Source organism: Thermobia domestica, chromosome 2, assembly GCF_964235325.1.
Source record: "Thermobia domestica chromosome 2, izTheDome1.hap1.1, whole genome shotgun sequence".
In the NCBI taxonomy this organism is placed as follows: domain Eukaryota; kingdom Metazoa; phylum Arthropoda; class Insecta; order Zygentoma; family Lepismatidae; genus Thermobia; species Thermobia domestica.
In genome coordinates, this window is record NC_137455.1 from 134,315,596 (window position 1) to 134,336,494 (window position 20,899).

Sequence of the window (20,899 nt, forward strand, 5' to 3'; positions counted from 1 at the left end):
GTTTTGCAATTGAATGTTCACAGTTTTCGTAAACTTCCTCGTCAAAGAAGTTAGTTTTGGTGACAGCTTCATCATCACTTCCTTCATCTGAATCTTCAATTAAAGTAGTGCCATTACCACATCCGTGTTCACTACTCTGCCCACAAAATAATGTACAATTTAGCTCTCTTCTTTTGCACCCACAATTGTTTCCGCAGTTTGTCTGGAAGTTGCATGCTATAAACTTTAACAAATCTTCTGGAACAGGTTGTTCAAATGTTGTTACAGAAAGAAGGCAATCACCCCAAATTCTCCAGCCCATTCAATTGGAGTTATCTCTTGATTTTTCCACTGCTGAACTTAATAGAACACATGGAGGGAGACTATGGTGATTTGCAGCAGCTGTTGTTGGAGATAGTACCGCTAAGTTGAAAGTGTCACTAATGCGTTGTTTCGATACAATCTTTCTGTACATGCAGAGTCTTCTACAATCCAGATTTTCTTTCTCTGCACATCTATATAACGCTAAGAACATTTTTTCTCCAGCAGCTGCCACATCATCAGCAGATGATGTTGGGTTATTGAAAACATCCATTTCTCGACGCAGTTCTTCATTTTTTCCCAGTATTTTGTACGCAACTTTCTTTCCTTTACTCTGTGGAGCAGAAGTTGTATCACAACCAGTGAAGGCATGCAGAAATAAAAATGCAGTTCACCACATCGCCCAATGCTCTCTGAAGTTTGGCACTGCTGTATATCTTATGTAGTGGCTTCGAGCCAGGAATAAACATGTAAGTCTAAGCTGTTGCGAGTGCTACCTTCAGAACCAAAATATTTGAATCTTCTCCTCTATTACGGACGAGCCAGATTTTACAAGGTTTGTTGCGATTAACACAACTAATGTGTGTGCATCATCAGGTGATTGATGTACGGTACAACCAGATTTTTCGAGATATTTTGTCAGAAGTGATATAAATTCGGATTTTTTCTTTGTGTTAGAAAGATATTCCTGTTGAGATAAACGAACAACGTGATGTTACCCTCAACGATTACGCGTATTCATGGTTTCTTTGTTCATGTCCACTGTTTTGTATCCTTTACGGTGGGTCGACCATCATAACCATCAAATACGATAATTTATTTACCATACTGACAATATATACAAGGGTCGGCTGATAAGTTCTCGGCCCGACCCCATTCCGAATGTACTACCCTAATGTAATTGATGTCATGTGAAATGTTGATCTTTTATATGTTTAAGTACCAAATTTCACGATTCTACCATGAACAGTTTTTATTTTACAGGTAATTGAATGAACCATGACAGAGCCAGATGTCAAATTCACCAAAGAGGAGTTGCGAGGTGTAATAAAGTTCTTCCTGCAACAGAAGTCGCCCAAGGAAATCCATGGTTGCATGCTGGACACATTGGATGGACAATGCCCTTCATACTCCACTGTGAAGAAGTGGTGTGCGAACTTCAAGCGTGGTGAATTTTCAACAGAAGATGGTGACAGGTGTGGCAGGCCAGTGTCAGTGTCAACTCCGGAAAAAGTGGACCAGATTCATGACCTGATTTTGAGCAACAGACGGATTTCGCTTCAGGAGATAGCTGACAAAGTGCACATATCCAAAGAACGTGTTGGGTCAATAATCCATGATCAGTTGGACATGCACAAGCTTTCTGCGAAATGGATTCCGAAATGTTTGAACGCGGATCAGAAACGCGAACGTGTAAGATCATCGCAGGTGATTTTATGGCATTTTGCGAACTCCAAGGACGATTTTTTGAATCGGCTTGTTACTCAGGGTGAAATGTGGTTGCAGTACTTTGATCCGGAAATCAAACAGCAGTGATGCGAGTAGCGCCACTCAGGATCTCCAAGGCCCAAAAAATTCAAAGCACAAAAGTCCGCAGGGAAGGTACTTGCCTCGATATTCTGGGATAAGGATGGTGTTTTGCTCTCAGACTACCTTCCAAAGGGCCAAACCATAACTGCAGAGTATTACTGCAGTCTGCTGGCTAAGGTAAAGGTCGCTATTAAAGAAAAGCGCCGGGGAAAGTTGACACGAGGTGTCTCGTTCATGCAGGACAATGCTCCCGTCCACAAGGCTGGCAGAACAATGGATTTTCTGAGGGACCTAGCGTTTCAGTGCATTGACCTTACTCGCCAGATCTTGTCCCTTCTGATTATTATTTGTTTCCAAAACTCAAAACAGCACTGAAAGGACAGAAATTTCATTGATGAAGAGGTGATAGCAGCTGCGGAACTGTTTTTTTTGCAGACCTTGAGTTTTTTAAGGGGTCGGAGAAGTTGCAGCATTGAAGTGCCAAGTGTGTTGACCTTCGAGGGGACTATGTTGAATAGCTTCACACTTTTATGCTTGCAGCTCAAGTCCTTCTGGGTTGGGCCGAGAACTTATCAGCCCACCCTCGTACATCGTTTTAAAGCTTAAATGAAATTTCCAACAACTTTTATTCGTTGTTGGAGCACTTTTTTTCATATTTCTACTGTGTTAAGTTTTATGAGACCATGAAAAGAATATGTCCCCTACTACAGATCCCAATTTGTCACTTTATCCTAAAGTTGTGCAAAGCTGGTTACTCGGAGAAAAGTGATGATAACTTGTTACATTGCCTATAATATTAGAAGTATAATAAAGGAAGAATGATCCTTCGACGTTAATTAGCTTAAAAGTTATGTGACATAAATTAAGTGCATGTGAGAAATCCAAGATGGCAAACTATTTATTCAAAATGGCGGAAAACCCGCAACTGGATTTTTGGGATTTTCTGGAGGTTAATGAGGAAGAGATCACGAACAAATTCCAGAAGGTTCCATCTTTTTATTCTAAATGTGTAGGTTTGGCCCGTTCTTGATGTAATTTGACTGGACTATTTATAACTATTTTCGAGAATTCCAAACATTAAGCAAAGTCCGTGAGATAAATTTAGTAGTGAACTGCTTGTAACTCCAGTAACTTCAGAAAACATTACTGATGTGACTCTAGAGACTCCGCTGTGGGAAAACTAATCAGAGAAAATCAAGTTCATGTTATCAGTAGTTAAAGGATAAACTGAAGAGTAGGTTGGCAGCACTGAAAATTATATATCATGTAACATTTAAAGAAGAGAGAAAAAATGGATTAGTGCAAGTACATTCTTTACAGGTTTGACGACTGAAAATCAAAGCTTGGTGTGAATGTCATATGCAACGAAACATTAAACGGACGATTTTAATTATGAAAGTAAGCACCAATAGATATCCAAAATCCATGAAGGAAGTCCTAGATCGCGAAAGGACCAACATCTACGGCGTGTATGGGATATGTAGTTAATTATTTTTATCAAGGTGATTCGTGTACTTTAGTACAAAGCAGCATGCCTTTCCCAATTTTCGAGCCATTGTGCAAAGAGCGACCAAAGATAGGGCTTCATGGAATCCTGATTTACCAGAACAATGCTGGTGCACATGTCTCCTTGTGGACATTTGACTTCTTGGCTGAAAATAGAATAACTATTCCCATATCCTTCCTCTTTGCCGAGCATGACACTGTATTACTGTTCCCGAAGTTAAGGAAAGATTCAACTCGGTAAAGATTGGCGACAAAGAGAGATTAAAAACTCTCAGACAGAAATTGAAGGAGGATACGTTTCCATGGACTGGAGAAAGTGCTTTTAATTTTTACTGATGGATAACGGAGTCGCTGATAGAACTACTTAAGAATATATTTAAGTTTCGTGAGAGTTGGACTGTTGTATTGTTTTAAAAAAAATCTGCTTGAAAAATCAGAAGAATTTTTTTTTCATTCGTATCTTTAAAAATCTAACGACTTGCCATGTACATTTATTCGTAACATTGTTTCCACCAAATATATTTGTCCACAGGTTGCTTATAATAGCGTTTTCTTTTTCAGTCCATGAATGGAAGCTACGTTGCTGATGTTTATGATGAATTACTTACACAAGGAGAAATACAGGGATTCGTTTTGCTGGCAAATGGTAATGATCTTTTGTAGTATTTATTATAAATCTTTGGTAATTGTGTAATAGTACTTAACGTTCAGAAACCTCATTTTAATAGCTTTTTACTTGTAAATGGAAGGAGAATATCACACTATTGCGAGCGGTGATTATATTATATTCAATGAGAAAAAGCGGAAAGGCTATTACTCACCGCAAAAAATATAGCAATTGAGAAGAAAATTCTGCTATTTTTTTTTTTAAGGGTTAAGCCGGTCAAAGGGTTACGCCCTTTCTTCGGAATATTTTTTGCGGTGAGTAATAGCCTTTCCGCTTTTTCTCATTGAATATGGAAGGAGAATATTTTGGTAAATTAAGCGAAAGAGACAATCATGTACTGTTTTATACAATATAATTTATAAGTATGTTGCCAAAATGAAACAACAAGAATACCCTATTAAGAATTTTGAGATAGGCATCTTAAGGTCTGCGAAGCCAGAATAAGAATATATACAGTGTTCCTAATGTCTGGATCCAGTCATTTAATTGAAAAACTGGAAGCGTTAGGTGTGATTCGAGCATATCATCGAGTTAAATGGAAGAAGTGTTTCATTTAACATCTGAGCTCCATCATTTTGAAATCACTTTGAATTTTTCAGAAGACTGAACATTATAGGGCTAGACATTAGTGAAGTCACTTTGGACATGTTATATATATATATATATTTAAACCTAATAACAAATTATTAATTCCTGAAAATATTTTAAGTTGATCCAAGATGGCGGATAACGTTCAGTGTGCATCCCTATCACTTACTTCTACTGGACAAGGGGGGCGCGGTGACTCAGTGGTAGAGCGTTCGCCTCCGGTGCTTGGGGTCCCTGGTCCGATCCTAGTTTGCGCCATGTGAACTTTGTGGTGGACAAACACCGTGCTCGTGGGTTTTCTCGGGATTCTCCCGTTTCCTCCCACTTCCATCATTTCACTCATCTCTCATCATCACTGTCTCCTTTAGCCTAACCGGCATAACCGTGGCACGTAAAACTTAGATTTCATTTTTTCATCTACTGGACAACCATCAATCCTGCTTACGGTTTTCTAGTTAAATAGTCCAGAGTTCCGAAAGTCTGCTTAGTTCTAAACACAACATGTATGAACAGTGAACTTAAGATAGGATAGAGCAGGAGCTTCCTAAGTGAGATTATTTATGTATCTTTCGTTCCTTTTTGCTTTCCAAACGTTGCAATACGCTGTGAAAACTTTTATCTCCGTACCTACTAACCGTATTTCAGTTACACTTGGCTTCAGAAAATACTTCGGAACGTAAGGTATGTAGAATATTTTCGAGGTGTGTTTCGTGCAGGCACCTGAATTTGGGGCCCCAATAGGGTATCAAGTGTGAAAACGTGACTTTTTTACATCTGTTCTTTCTCTTAGGTACATCTGTTCTTTCTTGGGACGCCATAGGAAAAATCTTGGTAAACTAAAGTGCTATGAACTGAAAGTGTGGGAAGTGCTGAGCTAGTTCAATGTTTGTACGTAAGATTTAGTTGGCATAAGAACTGAAATAGAAATATTTGGATTTGTTAATCATTTAATTCAAGTGAAATGACAATGCCTGAAAGAAGGTAGAAATAACCAGATCTTTTATGTATACTTATTTAACCATATCTGTTTTCAAAGTTACTATTGATAATATATTTTCTCTTTTTAACAGTGATGGCAGCTTGGAACGAGGTGCTTCAAGCAGTGGAAACTCAAGATATTCCTCAACTCGTAAAAGCTTTGATTTCAGCGAATGTGAAGGTATATTTTTGTGTTTATTTGCTGCACTTCTGTAACAACAAATTTCGCGTTTATAAATGCTCAAAAGTTCCTAGCTGTAATGCTAATTATATTTCTATAGTTTTTTTTTCGCGCGAATAACTTTTTAGAAAATTATTTCGTTCCTTACCTATTGCGTATAAAATTTATCAATTCACGGTCAGTTTTTTAGAATATTGGTTGTTTTTCATCTGCAGCTTCAATTATTGCTTACGTATACATATTATAATCCCTCTTTTTATTACACGATTCAAATGTTTTAGAATATTGAAGAACATGAGCAAAAGTTATCTTGTAAGAACCCACATATCAAAATGTATTAACACAAGTGTCTCGAAATTTCGATGCTTTCTTAGAATAGCGATTGGTGTTGATTGTATTTGTGTTGCTTCAAAATGTTTTTTGAGCAAACTAAATAGCTTCTTATCAACTCTGGTACTGTAAATTTGAAGATTATCGATTATCAATATCAATCACCTATATAGTTTAATATTATTGAAATTCCTTCATATTACAATGATGGAAGTATTTTCACAATCGGTCAATGTTACAGCAATTGAAATTTTTCCTTTACTTTGAACAGGGAAACGAGGGGATGCCACCTATTATAAAGCGATGGCTTCATATTTCCATAATTTTAACTAAAATCCACCGTTTAGAGAGAGAGTTCTCTTAAAAAGAGTAATTTCAAATCAAGCTTGTAAAGCTCAAATACAGAGGTTAATGAATAATAGGACCTGTCATGCTTGTATTCTAGAATAAATTTTTATTTTGAGAGCAGTGAAATGTTAAGGAATATTTGAAGAAACTGTAATACTCAAGTGGTGACATAGGTTCACTGATTGGAGGATCTTTTGCCTGAGTTCGCTTAAACCACTCGAATACTGTATTGTTGATTTCCTTGTGAAGTTGCCAGCATCTTTTCTTCGCAACAGTCCGTTCCCACTTTTTCACATAACGTTCACGGTTAACAAGTACATATTGTATTTGACTCTTGCTGTATTTAAATTGTTTAATTGCTAAGTCTCGTTGCGATTTCTCCTTTTCGTTCTCTTGTATCATCCAGGTCTTATCCTTTACTGAAGGGATATCAATTTCCTGTTGCTGTTAACAATAAACATGATAGACATACAATTTTGTACATTAAAAGAAAGAAAAAAAAACATAAGCAATTGCTTTTATATTCTGATATACATAGAATACTTTACTAACTCGATCACAATTACAGTAATAACTAAAATAAACAAAGAAAACTTTCCTCCTTCCCGCAAAGTTGGTTCCACTTTTGGAGTGTGTCAATCAGTTTTTCTGAGAGTTCTTTGAATTTTAAATTTGCACATGAATGTACTTCTATTGTCACAAAATAATTTGCTGGTGAAGATAAGCATCATTATGCAACATCATCTACAGCAGCGTTTCCCAACCTTTTTCAACTTGCGGCACACTACGGGTCTAACTTGAATTCTCGCGGCACACTCATAGGATAATTATTATTATTATTATTTGTAAATAGAAAATACCGTCGTATTTGTTTTGTTTCATTACTGACCTCCTTCTCACAAAGAATAAAGCTCGATCACTGATTTTCCTCCATCGTAAATTATACTTACTTTTCATTCAAATTAAAAAATAGAAAACAATTCCAATGAAATATAGAACTCAGTCTTTTAAAAAAATACACTTTCTTCTCCGAAGAATGTATCCAACCTTTCACAAGGAAGATCACTAAATTACGAACTAACAAACAAATCTCTTGTACTTTTAAAAGAGAATTGCGGTAATTTGTATGAGTGTTTGCTTTGTCGAAAGGTTAGAATGAGATTTTAAAATTTCAAGTTACGAAATAATCTGTAACAATGAAGAAACAATAATGGTCATAACAATTATAATTAATACTTTTTTCAACATTAAAAATGAACAGATAAGTAACACAGTGTGAAACTTATAATTTATTAACATGGTTAGTATACGTCACAATTTTAAATATTAATAAAATTCTGTTTTCGAAATACAATCTATGTAGTAGTAATGTATGTACAATAATATATTACAATTACAATATTTTTTCATTGTAGAGGTTCATAGTAATGTGAAATTTAAATACATATATTTCCTGTCTTGCAATTAGGTTTCTATATAATTAATAATTTTGTTTTCATTTCCCCGCGGCACACCAGCGACCCATTCGCGGCACACCAGTGTGCCGCGGCACACCGGTTGGGAAACGCTGATCTACCATTATTGGCACCGTTATGTTCACGTAATATCCTGCTTCTTTTCCCACACTGAGGGGATATCAAGTATTTTATGGCTCTTCCGAGTTCGTAACTACTATCTCCTTTAGTTACGGTCATTAACATTACTTCATTCAGCATGTAAAATCACGAATACAACGTATATATTTGTTGTAAAGTGGTCTTCTGAAATAGGCTAATATACTTTTTCAGGCAAAAATAGGGTGTCACCGGCAGGAGGCGTTGTGGTTGGCATAAAGCGGACTAATACATTACTTTAAAGAGAATATGATTCCGTTCCAAATGAAGTGAAATTTCTACTTTTGTAGGTCAAAGAAGATTAATGATTATCGGTCACGAATGTCACGAAAAAGTCACGAAATTTAGCTTTTGGGTCACGATTTTTTTTAACTGTACAAATGTAAGCACAGATTGGAAAACTTCGTTCTATAAAACGTCAAAATTCACCACCAAAAAAATGTCTATGGTCGGCTTTAGATGCTACCAAATAGCAAGCAAAGTACGTTTCTATCGCAGGGATGAAAGTTCGGCCTAATTCGCACTCAAATTTGCTCTTGAAAATGTTAGGAAATTTTATGATTTGGTGAAGAGAAGATCACGAAAAAGCCACGAAATTTCATTTTGGAATTTTAGTAGACACCCTGTTAATGAAAGTAAATGACCGAGAAAACCCACGAAAATGATGTTTTCCATCACAAACTTACCCTGAGATCGAACCAGGGAGCCCTAGCACCACAAAGGATCTGTTACATTGAACTGCTGTATCTCCCTAATTCAGTTCCAGTGAAAATCGATCATGATGGGAGATGGTTGTCAAGAGAGGTTTCTCTATACTTTGCATTTTTGTAGATTAATAATAATCGAAGTTTATTTCAATATCCTTGCGGTAAATGTTTCGACTGCTAAGAACCAGCAGTTCGCTTCTGATCCAACTAGAGCAATAACGAGTAAACTAAAATAAGTGAGAGAGGTAAAATATTTTAATATCTGGCAAATCCGTATGTAGGAATTGTTTTATAGCTTCTTCGTGATGTTTTATAGCTTGATCCTGGGTACACAGTCATTGTTGGGAGGCATCATATTAGAATTCAATAAATAGCATTCTAACGTTGGACCTACGTGAACGATTCACAACGTCTTCTCTGTATTTTAATTTTCCTTTCCTCCGTGCTCCTTTCCTTCTCTATTTCATGAAGCTTTTAAAAAAAAGAATCTTCGAATGTCACCCACATGAACTTTTCACACCTGCTTTTCTTTTCTTTAATTTTTCTTTTCTTCCCGTCCAATCTGGTAAAACGTTTAGCAAATGAACGTTTTTCTTTTCGAAAGAGTCCTCACTTTTTTGATAAGTAATTATTTACCATACCTAGTTTGGGATTGTTTAGTTCCAAATAGTATATGTGTACTCTTATTGTTTTTTCATCAAGTTGTGATTCTCTATATTTTCACGTAAGTAATTCATACATATACATGTAATGAGTTATCAGAAAATAGAGATAAAATAATAAACTAAGTGCGTTGTAAACCGTTTCACTAAACAGGTTATCAGATAGGGGAGAGCGTGCTAAGAATAAAGGAGAAAGGAAAACAAAAATTAAAGAATTATGTAACTGTGAAGCAGCCAAGTGGACGCCGTGGATATGCATATATACCCAATAAATCGCAATATGGAGACATTGTTATCCGAAATTCAATAGCTACTTCTTTGCAAATGGTACCTGTTTTTAGAATATGTTTCACTTTAGAGTATTACAGGCAAGTTAGTAGCGCCCTTTTCTTCTAGTTAATGCAAGATAATGGGGTCAGCCTTAGATTTATGTAATTTGTTATTAATTTCGTAATCAGTATCCCTTCCCCTGATTTAAAAATAAATAATATATAAAAATACGATTTTTAGAATATAGTGACCTAATTATTAACATTTTATTTACAGAATGTGAGACCAACAAATGGACTACATTATGCAAAGCAACTAATTACCTTAGCAAAGGATGAGAATTGGGGTAGTAATATGGATGCCTATGAATGGAGCAGCACTCTTCAGCAAATTGTTACTGATGGAAATTTAGCAGCAGACAGGCAGCTTTCTTGTAAGTGTCTTTCCCAACTACAGCTTGAATTATCAATACTAATTTCCATTCATATTCTATATATATGATACATTTTTTAAACCCATTTTGCGTGGTTAAAGGTGAGAGTAATGAAAAATGTTTGAACCTTTTACAAATACAAATTCACTAGAATTTTGAATAGTTGCTTCTTTCCCTTCCACAAGTCGCTCCTAAGTTATTTAAGAATAGAAATGCGTGTCTTAAAGATAAAACCTTTCATCTTGTGATGTGTTCACCGTAATATTACCTGTATATTGCATATAATTGTTTCAACCCTCTGACACCTAACGCAATTATATTTAACTTGACTTTACAAGTCATTCCACACTAGTATAACAAGAAATATGATCACAATGTAACTGTTGATACAAGTCTTAGTAAACCCATTGCTAATATTGCCCATCTAGACTGGATTTATATAAAGTTAAAGATTCTTGGACTTGATTGTTAATATTCGTCTAGCAAGATCTCTCTCAGCTTTTTCAAAGGGTAGTAAAACTGGCCCATATTTTGTATTCTTGTGTATTTACCATCTGATTAGATTTTTGTTTACCGAGAATTATTTAATCCCATCAAATATGAGGCTACACCCTTTCTTTGACACAGCTGCAACAGGTCTTTCTGCTTTTTCATGAATGATCTCAAGTAGATTACTATAAGCAATAGATACAACAGAGGTACCTAAACTTTTAGATACACATAAACAAAAAGATGGATATTGACATTATTTAAATAAATTTACAATTAAATATAGCAAGTGCTATAAAACTAGTTAACTTTTATGTATTAAAACATGTAAGGAAATATTGGTGAAATGAATCCTTGGTTACCTTAGTGGCTCATACTCCAAGTTGATAAATCAAAGTGAGAGTTTGTCAAGTTTCATATTCAATGTATAAATATTCTATAAATAAGATTAACTAACACTCACTTTTGTGTGTCCTGGAAATCTTAATCAGATGAATATATTCCTGGTGATTTCGGCAACCAATCCTGTTGCCTTCGACAGCGAGACCTTAAGTGAAGAGCTTCGGTTGAACAAATACTTATACGCAGTCGCAGAAAACATTAACATCCACAATAACTTTTAAAGTTGTTTTGATAGTTACTATACACATTAACTCACAACTTAACGGGACTAACATGAAAACTATCGTAAGACGTAACTACACATGAAGTTAAAATATTCTATCCAATTCAAAGTATTACTTTTCTTTAGTTCAGTTGCTTTTCTCTTCTGTAACCCACAAACTGCTTCAACTTAAATCCAATGAACAAATATGAAAAATTGTTACCTATACAGTTCCAAATCTTAGGGATTTGCGTTTTGGAATGAAGCTGTTTATAATTAAATCCCAACTCTTTTTTTTTTTTTTTTTTGGAAAATTCTGAAGACTCAGTAGTATGTTCAGACGTTTGACAATGATTTTATATATATATATATATATATATATATATATATATATATATATATATATATATATATATATATATATATAAAATATTAGATACGGGAAGTAAATTCACTTCTCAGTAAGGGGAAATTAAATGCTCACTCTTGACTAATTTTGAAGCCAATTAGTGGAGATTCTGGAAAAGCCTAAAGTAAAATATTAATATAAAATTGTATACATTTTACGAGAACATATCCGAGATTCATTAAAATGGAATATTTTCTATGACTTATTGCGAAACAGATCCACATGTATATGTCGGACGAATCGAATGGTAGAGGTTTGTTTCACTAATTGTATTGGTTAGGGTGACATGTTCTTTTTAAGAGTATTGTACTCTTTTAGAGATCCAAATATTCTACTTAGGTACACGCTTTTTTCTTGCCCAGATCGTTTTGCTACGAATTATTTTGCTGGTATTATTTTGTCTTTTCTCTCGGATTTAACAGTTTCTGTAGTTATGAAAATGGCTTTGTTTCTATTTCCTGTTGATTTGCGACATCCTGTTTTCAATCAAAATATTTCTGATCGCCTTAGCAATGATCTTTACGACTGAAACTGATAGTGTTTTGTCGAGGGCATCTTTGCATTTATGAAAATCCTGAACAACAGAAAAATAAATCTCATTCAAAGGATTCTCATCTTTGGGGATACTCTAACTGTATTCTGGGAAGGACACGAAGATAACGTAAAGCCCCACCTTTCTTTGCAAAGATTATTCTTCCTTGTCTCTCTTGCTCTTCAGGTATGCACTTTTGTGTAAGCCTCCCGATTTTCTTCACAGTTTCGAAGTAACCACTACAAACTATCCTTTATTCTCACCAGAGGCGCTCTTGATGGCAAGAATATTGGAAAAAATAGTATCTGGTAGCCAAAACGCGTATTACATTCACCAAGAGTGGGGGTGGGAGGAAGAAGCATCCAGAATAACGTTTATATGTACCTTCCACAAATGACATCTAGTGAACATTATTGAACACATTTGAACTTCATATTTTTCATTCTTCTCATCCCACTAGTCATGCTACAAAATATACGCTTTTATTTACAAATTTGGAATTTATTGCACTGGAAATTATTTACGAATTTCATAGCTTACGTGGGAAATACATGATATCTTTATAGTTTTTTGTTTTAAACCAAAGAAGGTAGATGAAAATTTACAAATACATAGAGGAACAATAAAATGAAAAATATTCGCCTACAAAAATAAATAAATAAATAAAAATAAAAAAAAAATAAAATAAAATAAAAACGAACTTTTCGAGAGTTGATCACACTGTTACAGAGCCATGGAGAAATATCACGTAGATATGTGTATATATTATTAAATCCTGTTCGACGTAAGCTCTAAACTGCGATAAGCAAAGTCACGTGAAACTAAATCTCGCTGATTTGCTGTTGGCCTATCGACGCTAGTACTCCTCCGCAAAGTAGTTCATGCGATTTGATTATCACTTTTACTATGAAGCTCCATATAAAACTGCTACATTATAAATGACAAAAGTATAATACGGATTTTCTTATAATACTGCACTCGAGTGTGGTTAATGAAACAATAGAAATAAACGCTAAGCATGCGCAGTAATTATGGCGCTAATTGAACTGTGAAGGCGTATTCTGCTTTTAAGTCTGAAAGATGGCTGACATGAATCCCGGTTCAGCGAGCGTTGTGGTGAAACATCAACAAGGTAAACCTTTACTCACTAAGCAACAATCATTTACCAGCGAAATTCAAATATATATATATATTTTAATTTTTCGACTTTTCTCTTTCTTTTCTGCTGCTGCTGTAAGTATCTAAACAACACGAGACAGTATTGTCAAAATGCACGTGTATAATTTGCTCCTCCCCGTGGGGAGTGGGAGTGATATATCACTAGCCAATCGTATTTGTGACAAGCGGAAGGATACAAATATTTTGTTTATCGGAGTTTAGAGCTTACGCTGAACAGGGAATAGGAGGCAGACGTTCATGACCGAAAAAAATATAGATATATGATCCTTAAATTGTCTCTTAAAAACATGGAAAAATAGCCTAAAAATTGTGAAAATGACGATTAAATATGTAACTGTAGCTTTACAAGATTACAACAAATGTATCAAATGAGGCACATCATGTCCGCGATGTCAGAATAAAGGTAGCTTCTTCATTTGAGATACATATGTAAGTTTGATTTTAAATTAAAATAATTAAATAAAATCTAAATTTAAACAATTTAGTGATTAAGAAGAGTACAGCAAATTATTCAGTGTAAAATGCACTTATTTCCCGCATCTCTGCTTACTATGTACCCTCGTTTCCATGTTATGCGTTGGGGCCGCGGTGGCTCAGTGGTAGAGCGTTCACCTCTGGTGCATGGGGTCTCGGGTTCAAACCCTGCTCCCGCCAAGTGAACTTTGTGGTGGACAAACACCGTGTGCGTGGGTTTTCTCGGGGTTCTCCCGTTTCCTCCCACTTTCTTCATTCCACCATTTCATTCATTTCTCATAATCACCGTCTCCTTTAGCCTAGCCGGCATAACCGTGGGACGTAAAACTCAAAGATTTCATTTCATTTCCATGTTATGCGTTACTGCAAACATAAATGAATAATGCCTCCGTGTAAATCGTGTAATTAATGTTTAGAATTAACAAATTGTATATGAAAATTGGAAACTAAAAATCAGGGACACATTCGGGGCAGGAGGGACTTCTGCCAAAGTACAAAAATATTTGATGAAAATGAAAACTCCAAATTTTTACACTTACTTTACATATGGTTGCAGTACATTACAATTGCCTTTAGGGGTGTTCGGAATTCGATTTCGTATTCCGGAATTCGGAATTCATGTAATTCCGGAATTTCGGAATTCCGGAACGTTTCGAAATTCCGGAATGTTCCGAAATTCCGAAACGTTTCGAAATTCCGGAATGTTTCGAAATTCCGGAACGTTTCAAAATTCCGGAATGTTCCGAAATTCCGGAATGTTCCGAAATTCCGGAACGTTTCAAAATTCCGGAACGTTTCGAAATTCCGGAATGTTCCGAAATTCCGAAACGTTTCGAAATTCCGGAACGTTTCGAAATTCCGGAATGTTCCAAAAGTTTGGAATTGTGGAATGCTCAAAAGTATGAATTTCGGAACTGTTTTCAAGACTGAAATTTTGAAGCTCACTGTTGATTCTGGAATCGTAATATTAATATTAGTTCGAAGTTTGAATATAAAAATTCGAAACAGTCCTGAGGCAATGGTTCTCAAACATTATTACAAGGCTTTAATCCCACAAATTTATCGCAAATATTTTCTCGTTTTCACTTTGGTATATATGGAATATAGTAGCAACATGTCTTAAACAGTTATGCATTCTCGTATTTACAATTATTGGAATAAAGTACAGCATTTTATCTTTATCTTTTACATTTTTTTCAATCATTGCCATTTTGTATTTTGAAGTACCAACAAGGAAACAATTTACATGTTTGGCATTTTAATTCCAAAATATTTGTTTTACTATTAAGCAAACAATACAAGAGCACACGAAACATTTGTAGTCATGTCATTTGGAATTATATTAATGAACTTTTAATCTAAAGTACAAGGAGTACACATGAGTAATACATAATTGTGAAAATTTTGACAACTGAAACCCTGAAATGGTATAACTGATGCTACCTGAGACGTCATCAAATAATGCAACAAAAATTTAAATGTAAATTACTATTGAAAGAAAAAGCAAAATTTCTGTGCTACAAAATAATACTGTTAGAGAACAATGATGTGGATAAAATATTATGAGAGCATGTATTAAATGTCAATTTTCATATAAATGCCCAGATGATTTTTTTTAAAAAAATTAGGGGAAAGTAGACTTTAGACGATATTAGACAAGGCAATTATGTATGCAAAATTAGGAGACATGCATTCAAATTATTTCCTGTAATAAAAATTAGAATTCAACTTTCCATGGTAGATTGCACATGTTCTATCTCCGAACAAGGTAAAATACGTGCAATTTACTATGGAAAGTTGAATGTTTATTATTACACGAAATAATTTGAACGCATGACTCTTAGCATGCAAGATTGCATAGAAAATTGCATCGCATAAAATGGGCTTTAGGGACTTTTAGCTTAACAAACTTCTTTTATCTCATTGATCTTTTTTATCTGATTTATTTGAGAAATCAGGAGAAAGAAAGTTTTCGCCAGCTTTTCTACTCAAGAAAAGTAAGACATCAATTTTTGTAAAGATCAATTTACGATAAGTACGAATAGTTTTTGATAGAAATTAATTATTTCGTAAGAGCGAAATATGAATATTAGGCTAATACTTTTAATGTGAAGATTAACATTTACGAAATGATTTCTTTCATTTTTAACTTTTACCATCGCTACTCACAATTTCGGGTATACTAATTGAACGGTGTCTTCCCGTTGTGCCTACTTCCCGTTATGCCTACAGGCCCTCCAGCACTTTGTAGAAAATATTTTTAATGATCTTATCTGTAGGCAGAACGGTAATTCCCGTTGTGCCTACTTCCCGTTCTGCCTACTCTTTCGAGACGGGGAATTCTGTGCAGGGAGGGATCTTTTCTAGGGATGAAATACTGATTCAAGTTTCCAAAAAGTTCATGTAACATTAATAATGCATATTTTTACATAACACGGGCAGCAGCATAATAATTGTACATTTATATATCTGAAGATAAAAGAATATTAAACACTATTTTGTAACAAATTATGTAAGATACTAAACGGTACCACAATAATATCTGCCTACCAGCTATAACATCATAGTATTAAACTGTCATTACAAATTACTAGAATTTTGTGGTGTTATGAAAAAACTTTATTGAATTTTGACTGGTTGAGTTTAAACTTGAATGACTAAATTTGAATTTAGTTTTATTTTTAGGCAACTAAGGCTAAAAATAAAAATAAAACTGTCGCGCGAGAGGCGTAGGTGTAAAGATGTAGAAAGACAGAGTCCTGGCCGTACAGCTTTATATGTAACTTTTGAATAGTTCGTTATAGTTAGTCCTGATGAGACGATCCATGACCTCAGTGCTTTCTTTTCTCATATTAATAAAAGTTAAGGATATTTTTCTCTTATTTTGATTTTTCGCCATGCCATTTTGATTTTTCTTTTTCCGTAATTAAAATATATTTTTACTATCTATATTTGCAAGTAAGAAGGTAGTAATATTATGCATTTTGTAACTGAATTTTTTTTTAAAAAAATATGCTAATTAATTACTAATTTATTTTTTTACTTTTCAGCTCAACGACGGAAATTCAAAAGTTATTCTTCCTCTATGGCTTAAAAAATGCAAAGCCTCATTTACAAATACTCGTCTAATATTATTTTTTTTTTAAATTACGTGATCCTTGATTAATTCAATTAAATATTAGACGAGTGTTTGTACACAAAGCCTTCCAAATCACTTTAAGTCATAGAGGAAGGTAGACTTAATCAATTTCTGTAGGGTTGGTTGTTTTAATTTCCTTTGCTGAGCTGAAAAGTAATAAGTTAAATTTACAATTAGTTAGCAATCATCTTGTAATTCAGAAGCGTACGCAGGGGGTGGGTCCTGGGGTCCGTACCCCTCCTTCCGAAATCCCGACTTTTTTGTAAATGTAATCTACTTTTAGGGACAATTTTAGAAATGTTTATAAATACTAGCCTCAAATTTTATTTGGACTCTCCGAAACGCTTTAGACCCCTCCCGAAATAAATTCCTGCGTACGTCCCTGTTGTAATTGCTTAATATATATATATATATATATATATATATATATATATATATATATATATATTTGCAAAATTTCAATTACAAAGTTCATAATTATGTACTTTCTTACAATTGTAAACGATAGAAAATATGTTTTAATTACGGGAAAAGAAAAAAATTACAATGGTGGCAAATATTCCCTTAAAGCATAAAAAAAACCAACTATTACGATAATTTAAATCCTTTACTTTAAGTTAATTTCATGAATCGTTGTTAAAAGTAACATAGGCGTACCAAGCTTTGCCATAACACCACAGAATTATTACATCCTATGAAGATTCTCAAATGTTGATTAAAGAATGCGTTTTAACTTAACATACTTAAAGAGCTTTTGGAACAATGGATTTGTTCATGGACAAAAATATCAACTGCTCGGCATGTTCAGGTGTAAGAGAGTGTCTGTGGTCTGTCACTACATTACCTCCACAACTAAATAGTCTTTCACTAGGTACACTTGTGGCAGGAATGCTCAAATGCTCAAATGGCCGGAAATACTGGTCAATTTTTTTTTTCAAATATTTCAGACTATCCTATCCCTTTAATTACTAAAAATCGTATTTTCTTTTAAATGATTCTCTGCCCCTCCTTCAGGTACTTACACTTAACAATGGCCATACATCAAAAGATATGCAGTTAAATTTCTTGTTAGGGTTGCCTCGTATAAATGGAAAAGGTACAGTCGGTATTCATTAAAAAAAGAATATACAAAGTGGTTTATAAAAAAGGTGTTTCTTGGAAGATAAACCAAACTAAAGGGAAGAACTAGCTCGAATTTCTATGTTCCGATTTCTGCAACAAAATCACGGAATTTACACTGAATCACTTATGATTGAGACTATGGATAACCAGACAAAGTTCCAAATCTTATGCGCAATTGTTCACAGTGAACGGATCTAGAGAATGAAACAAACCAGTTGCCGTGGACCAAAACTCCTTCCTTCAGCACAGCGGAATCAGTATCCAGTTTCAAAGCTAAGCTTTGCGCACACCCCTCAGTTCGGGGTAACAGCAAAAATTATTTTTTCAATAAGAAGTTCCGGAATGTTTCGAAATTCCGGAATGTTCCGAAATTCCGGAATGTTTCGAAATTCCGGAGTGTTCCGAAATTCCGGAACGTCTCGAAATTCCGGAATGTTCCGAAATTCCGGAACGTTTCGAAATTCCGGAATTCCGGAACGTCTTGAAACTGTGTTCCGATTCCGGAATTGGAATTTCCGTTCCGAAAAATTCCGGAATTCCGGAATTAGGAACAGCCCTAATTGCCTTGACAACATAGGAACAAAGAGTAATGTCTGTGGTTCAGATCCTCTTTCTTTCACTTATAAATTGTCATTTCATGAGAAATTGTGTTTACCTCGGTACAAAGTCTCAAGCGTAATGCCAAAATTAAAATAAATAATAATAATAATAATAATAAATCACCGAAAGTTGGGAAAAATGCCCTAAAAGCTTCAGAATGAAGTGTAATATTATGTGTATTTGATGGGCATTGTGTCCGCGATACCAGAAAAAAAAAGACATTTCATCAATTTCTGCCCCCTGTATATTATACAGGGTGGCCCAAAAGTAAATATACAGAGCAGCATCGATCAAGTATGACATTTTAATTTATTAAGATTTATTTGCTTTGGTTTGTTTCGAGTTTAAGGTATAAGTGAAAATAAATTAAAAAACACATAAGGAAGAAACTAAGTCAATACCTGTATGGATAACAATAAGTAAATGATATAAAATGTCATGACCGATCAGTACGGGACTATAGACTTACTTTTGGGCCACTCTGTATATCTACGTGAAACCATGTAAATATAGTTCGAGAATTGGGTTTCTTTCAAACTTCTGTAGTTAACTTTAATCTTAATAGATGTGCTAATGACTGATTAATATTTATTAGTAACAGGAGCTGTTGAAAGAGTAAACGAGGCTCTGCTGAAAATTTCGTACGAAGATACTTTCCAAGCCCTGAAAAATCCTTTATTGAAGCTCAACGTTGATGAATTTGCAGCACCTTTATATCATGAAGAAATGAAGAGCTATATAACAGAATTAGGTGTAAGTATGTATAGCTTTGCAAATCCAATGCAAAATATTTGATTGCAATATTTCGATTTATAAAATTAAACGTATTTTATTACAGGATGGCGACAAACCTGGAAAAGTCAGGGAATTTGAGAGAACCTGGAAAGTCAGGGAATTCTGTTAAGAGTCAAAAAATTTCGATTTGCGAAAAATGAAATTTTCAAAACATTTAAAAATAAAAATTTTAACATTATTTCAGATGTGGTTGAGTGCTTGGTTTTTAATTGTTAACTTTAAATTTAGATATCTAAATGTATTTCCCACTAATGATATGTAAAACAAACGTATGTTCTATAGTTATGTGCATTATCTTTTACATTTGCTTGTGCAGTAGAATATCGTATTGGTGAATCATCCAGAAAATGTAGTTGGATCAACGATCGAATGGTAAATTCATTTTCGACGCACATAATTCCAATTGTTGTTTTTTATTTTCGTTTCCAGTAATTTCGATTTTGTCGGAGTTTCTTGTCCTGCATTAAGTGAAGGTAGCTAATCACGCACATGAAAGGATTTTGGAATGCAGTTCTCGTATTTTAGCATGCATGTTTTCGTTACAATGTATTTTAATTACCAAAGATATTTATTTAGGAAGTCGTTATGATTTATGAAAATTGCTGTAAAGTAGGACATCGTTGTTTGCTCTGGGTCAATGCTTAGTGTATAGCCGGACTATTTCTTTGAACTTTCGACTCTTAAACATAGGATGCATCTAGAGATTTAAAGAGTACTTTCTACTTTGTTCTTATAATGCAGTAATTATTAATTGTTATACATGTGTAGAATATTTAATTATTTTTCAATAGTTACATATTTATAATGATATATTAATTATGATACCTCTCATAAGTTTTAAAAAATATTGTTATAAAAATATTCCCATTTAAAAATTATTACGTGTAAATTTTTCTCCAGTGTCTGAGGGAGCAGGAGGTAAGGAGACTAACATTTGTATCTAAAACACGAGTGAGTGTTTGCAATAGATCGATTTACTGCACTTGGAAACTATAAATACATAACCTACAGGCTTGAGTGCTCAATTTAATACTTATTTATTTAAACTCTTATGACTCTCTAAACTTTAGATCAGCGTTTCCCAACCGGTGTGCCGCGGCACAGTGGTGTGCCGCGAATGGGTCGCTGGTGTGCCGCGAGGAAATCGGAACAAAATTAGTAATTCTATAGCAATCAAATTGCAAGACATACAGAAAAAGGTATATTTGTATTTCAAATTACTACTATGAATCTAAAATTTAAAGTTTCATACTGTGTTACTTTTCTGTAGAACATTTTTCTGTACATTTCTAATTTTGAAAAAAAAGTATTTGTTATCATTGTTATGACCATTATTGCTTCTTTATTGTTGCAGACTATTTCGTAACTTGAAATTTTAAAATATTATTCAATCCTTCCGGCAAAGTAAACATGCATACGAATTACCTATATTTGTGTTTTAAA

The 20,899-nt window shown here is 34.3% G+C and overlaps 1 protein-coding gene across 1 annotated transcript in view; it reads left to right on the forward strand.

Annotated features, from left to right (window-relative positions):
- LOC145675638 (ras GTPase-activating-like protein IQGAP1) overlaps window positions 1–20,899 on the forward strand; it is a 143,594-nt gene that overhangs the window by 44,917 nt on the left and 77,778 nt on the right. The window contains exons 7-10 of the mRNA XM_081746191.1: window positions 3,898–3,982; window positions 5,662–5,750; window positions 9,957–10,113; window positions 19,257–19,414. Of these exons, the coding sequence (XP_081602317.1) occupies window positions 3,898–3,982; window positions 5,662–5,750; window positions 9,957–10,113; window positions 19,257–19,414 (489 nt within the window). The remainder of the gene's footprint in view (window positions 1–3,897; window positions 3,983–5,661; window positions 5,751–9,956; window positions 10,114–19,256; window positions 19,415–20,899) is intronic.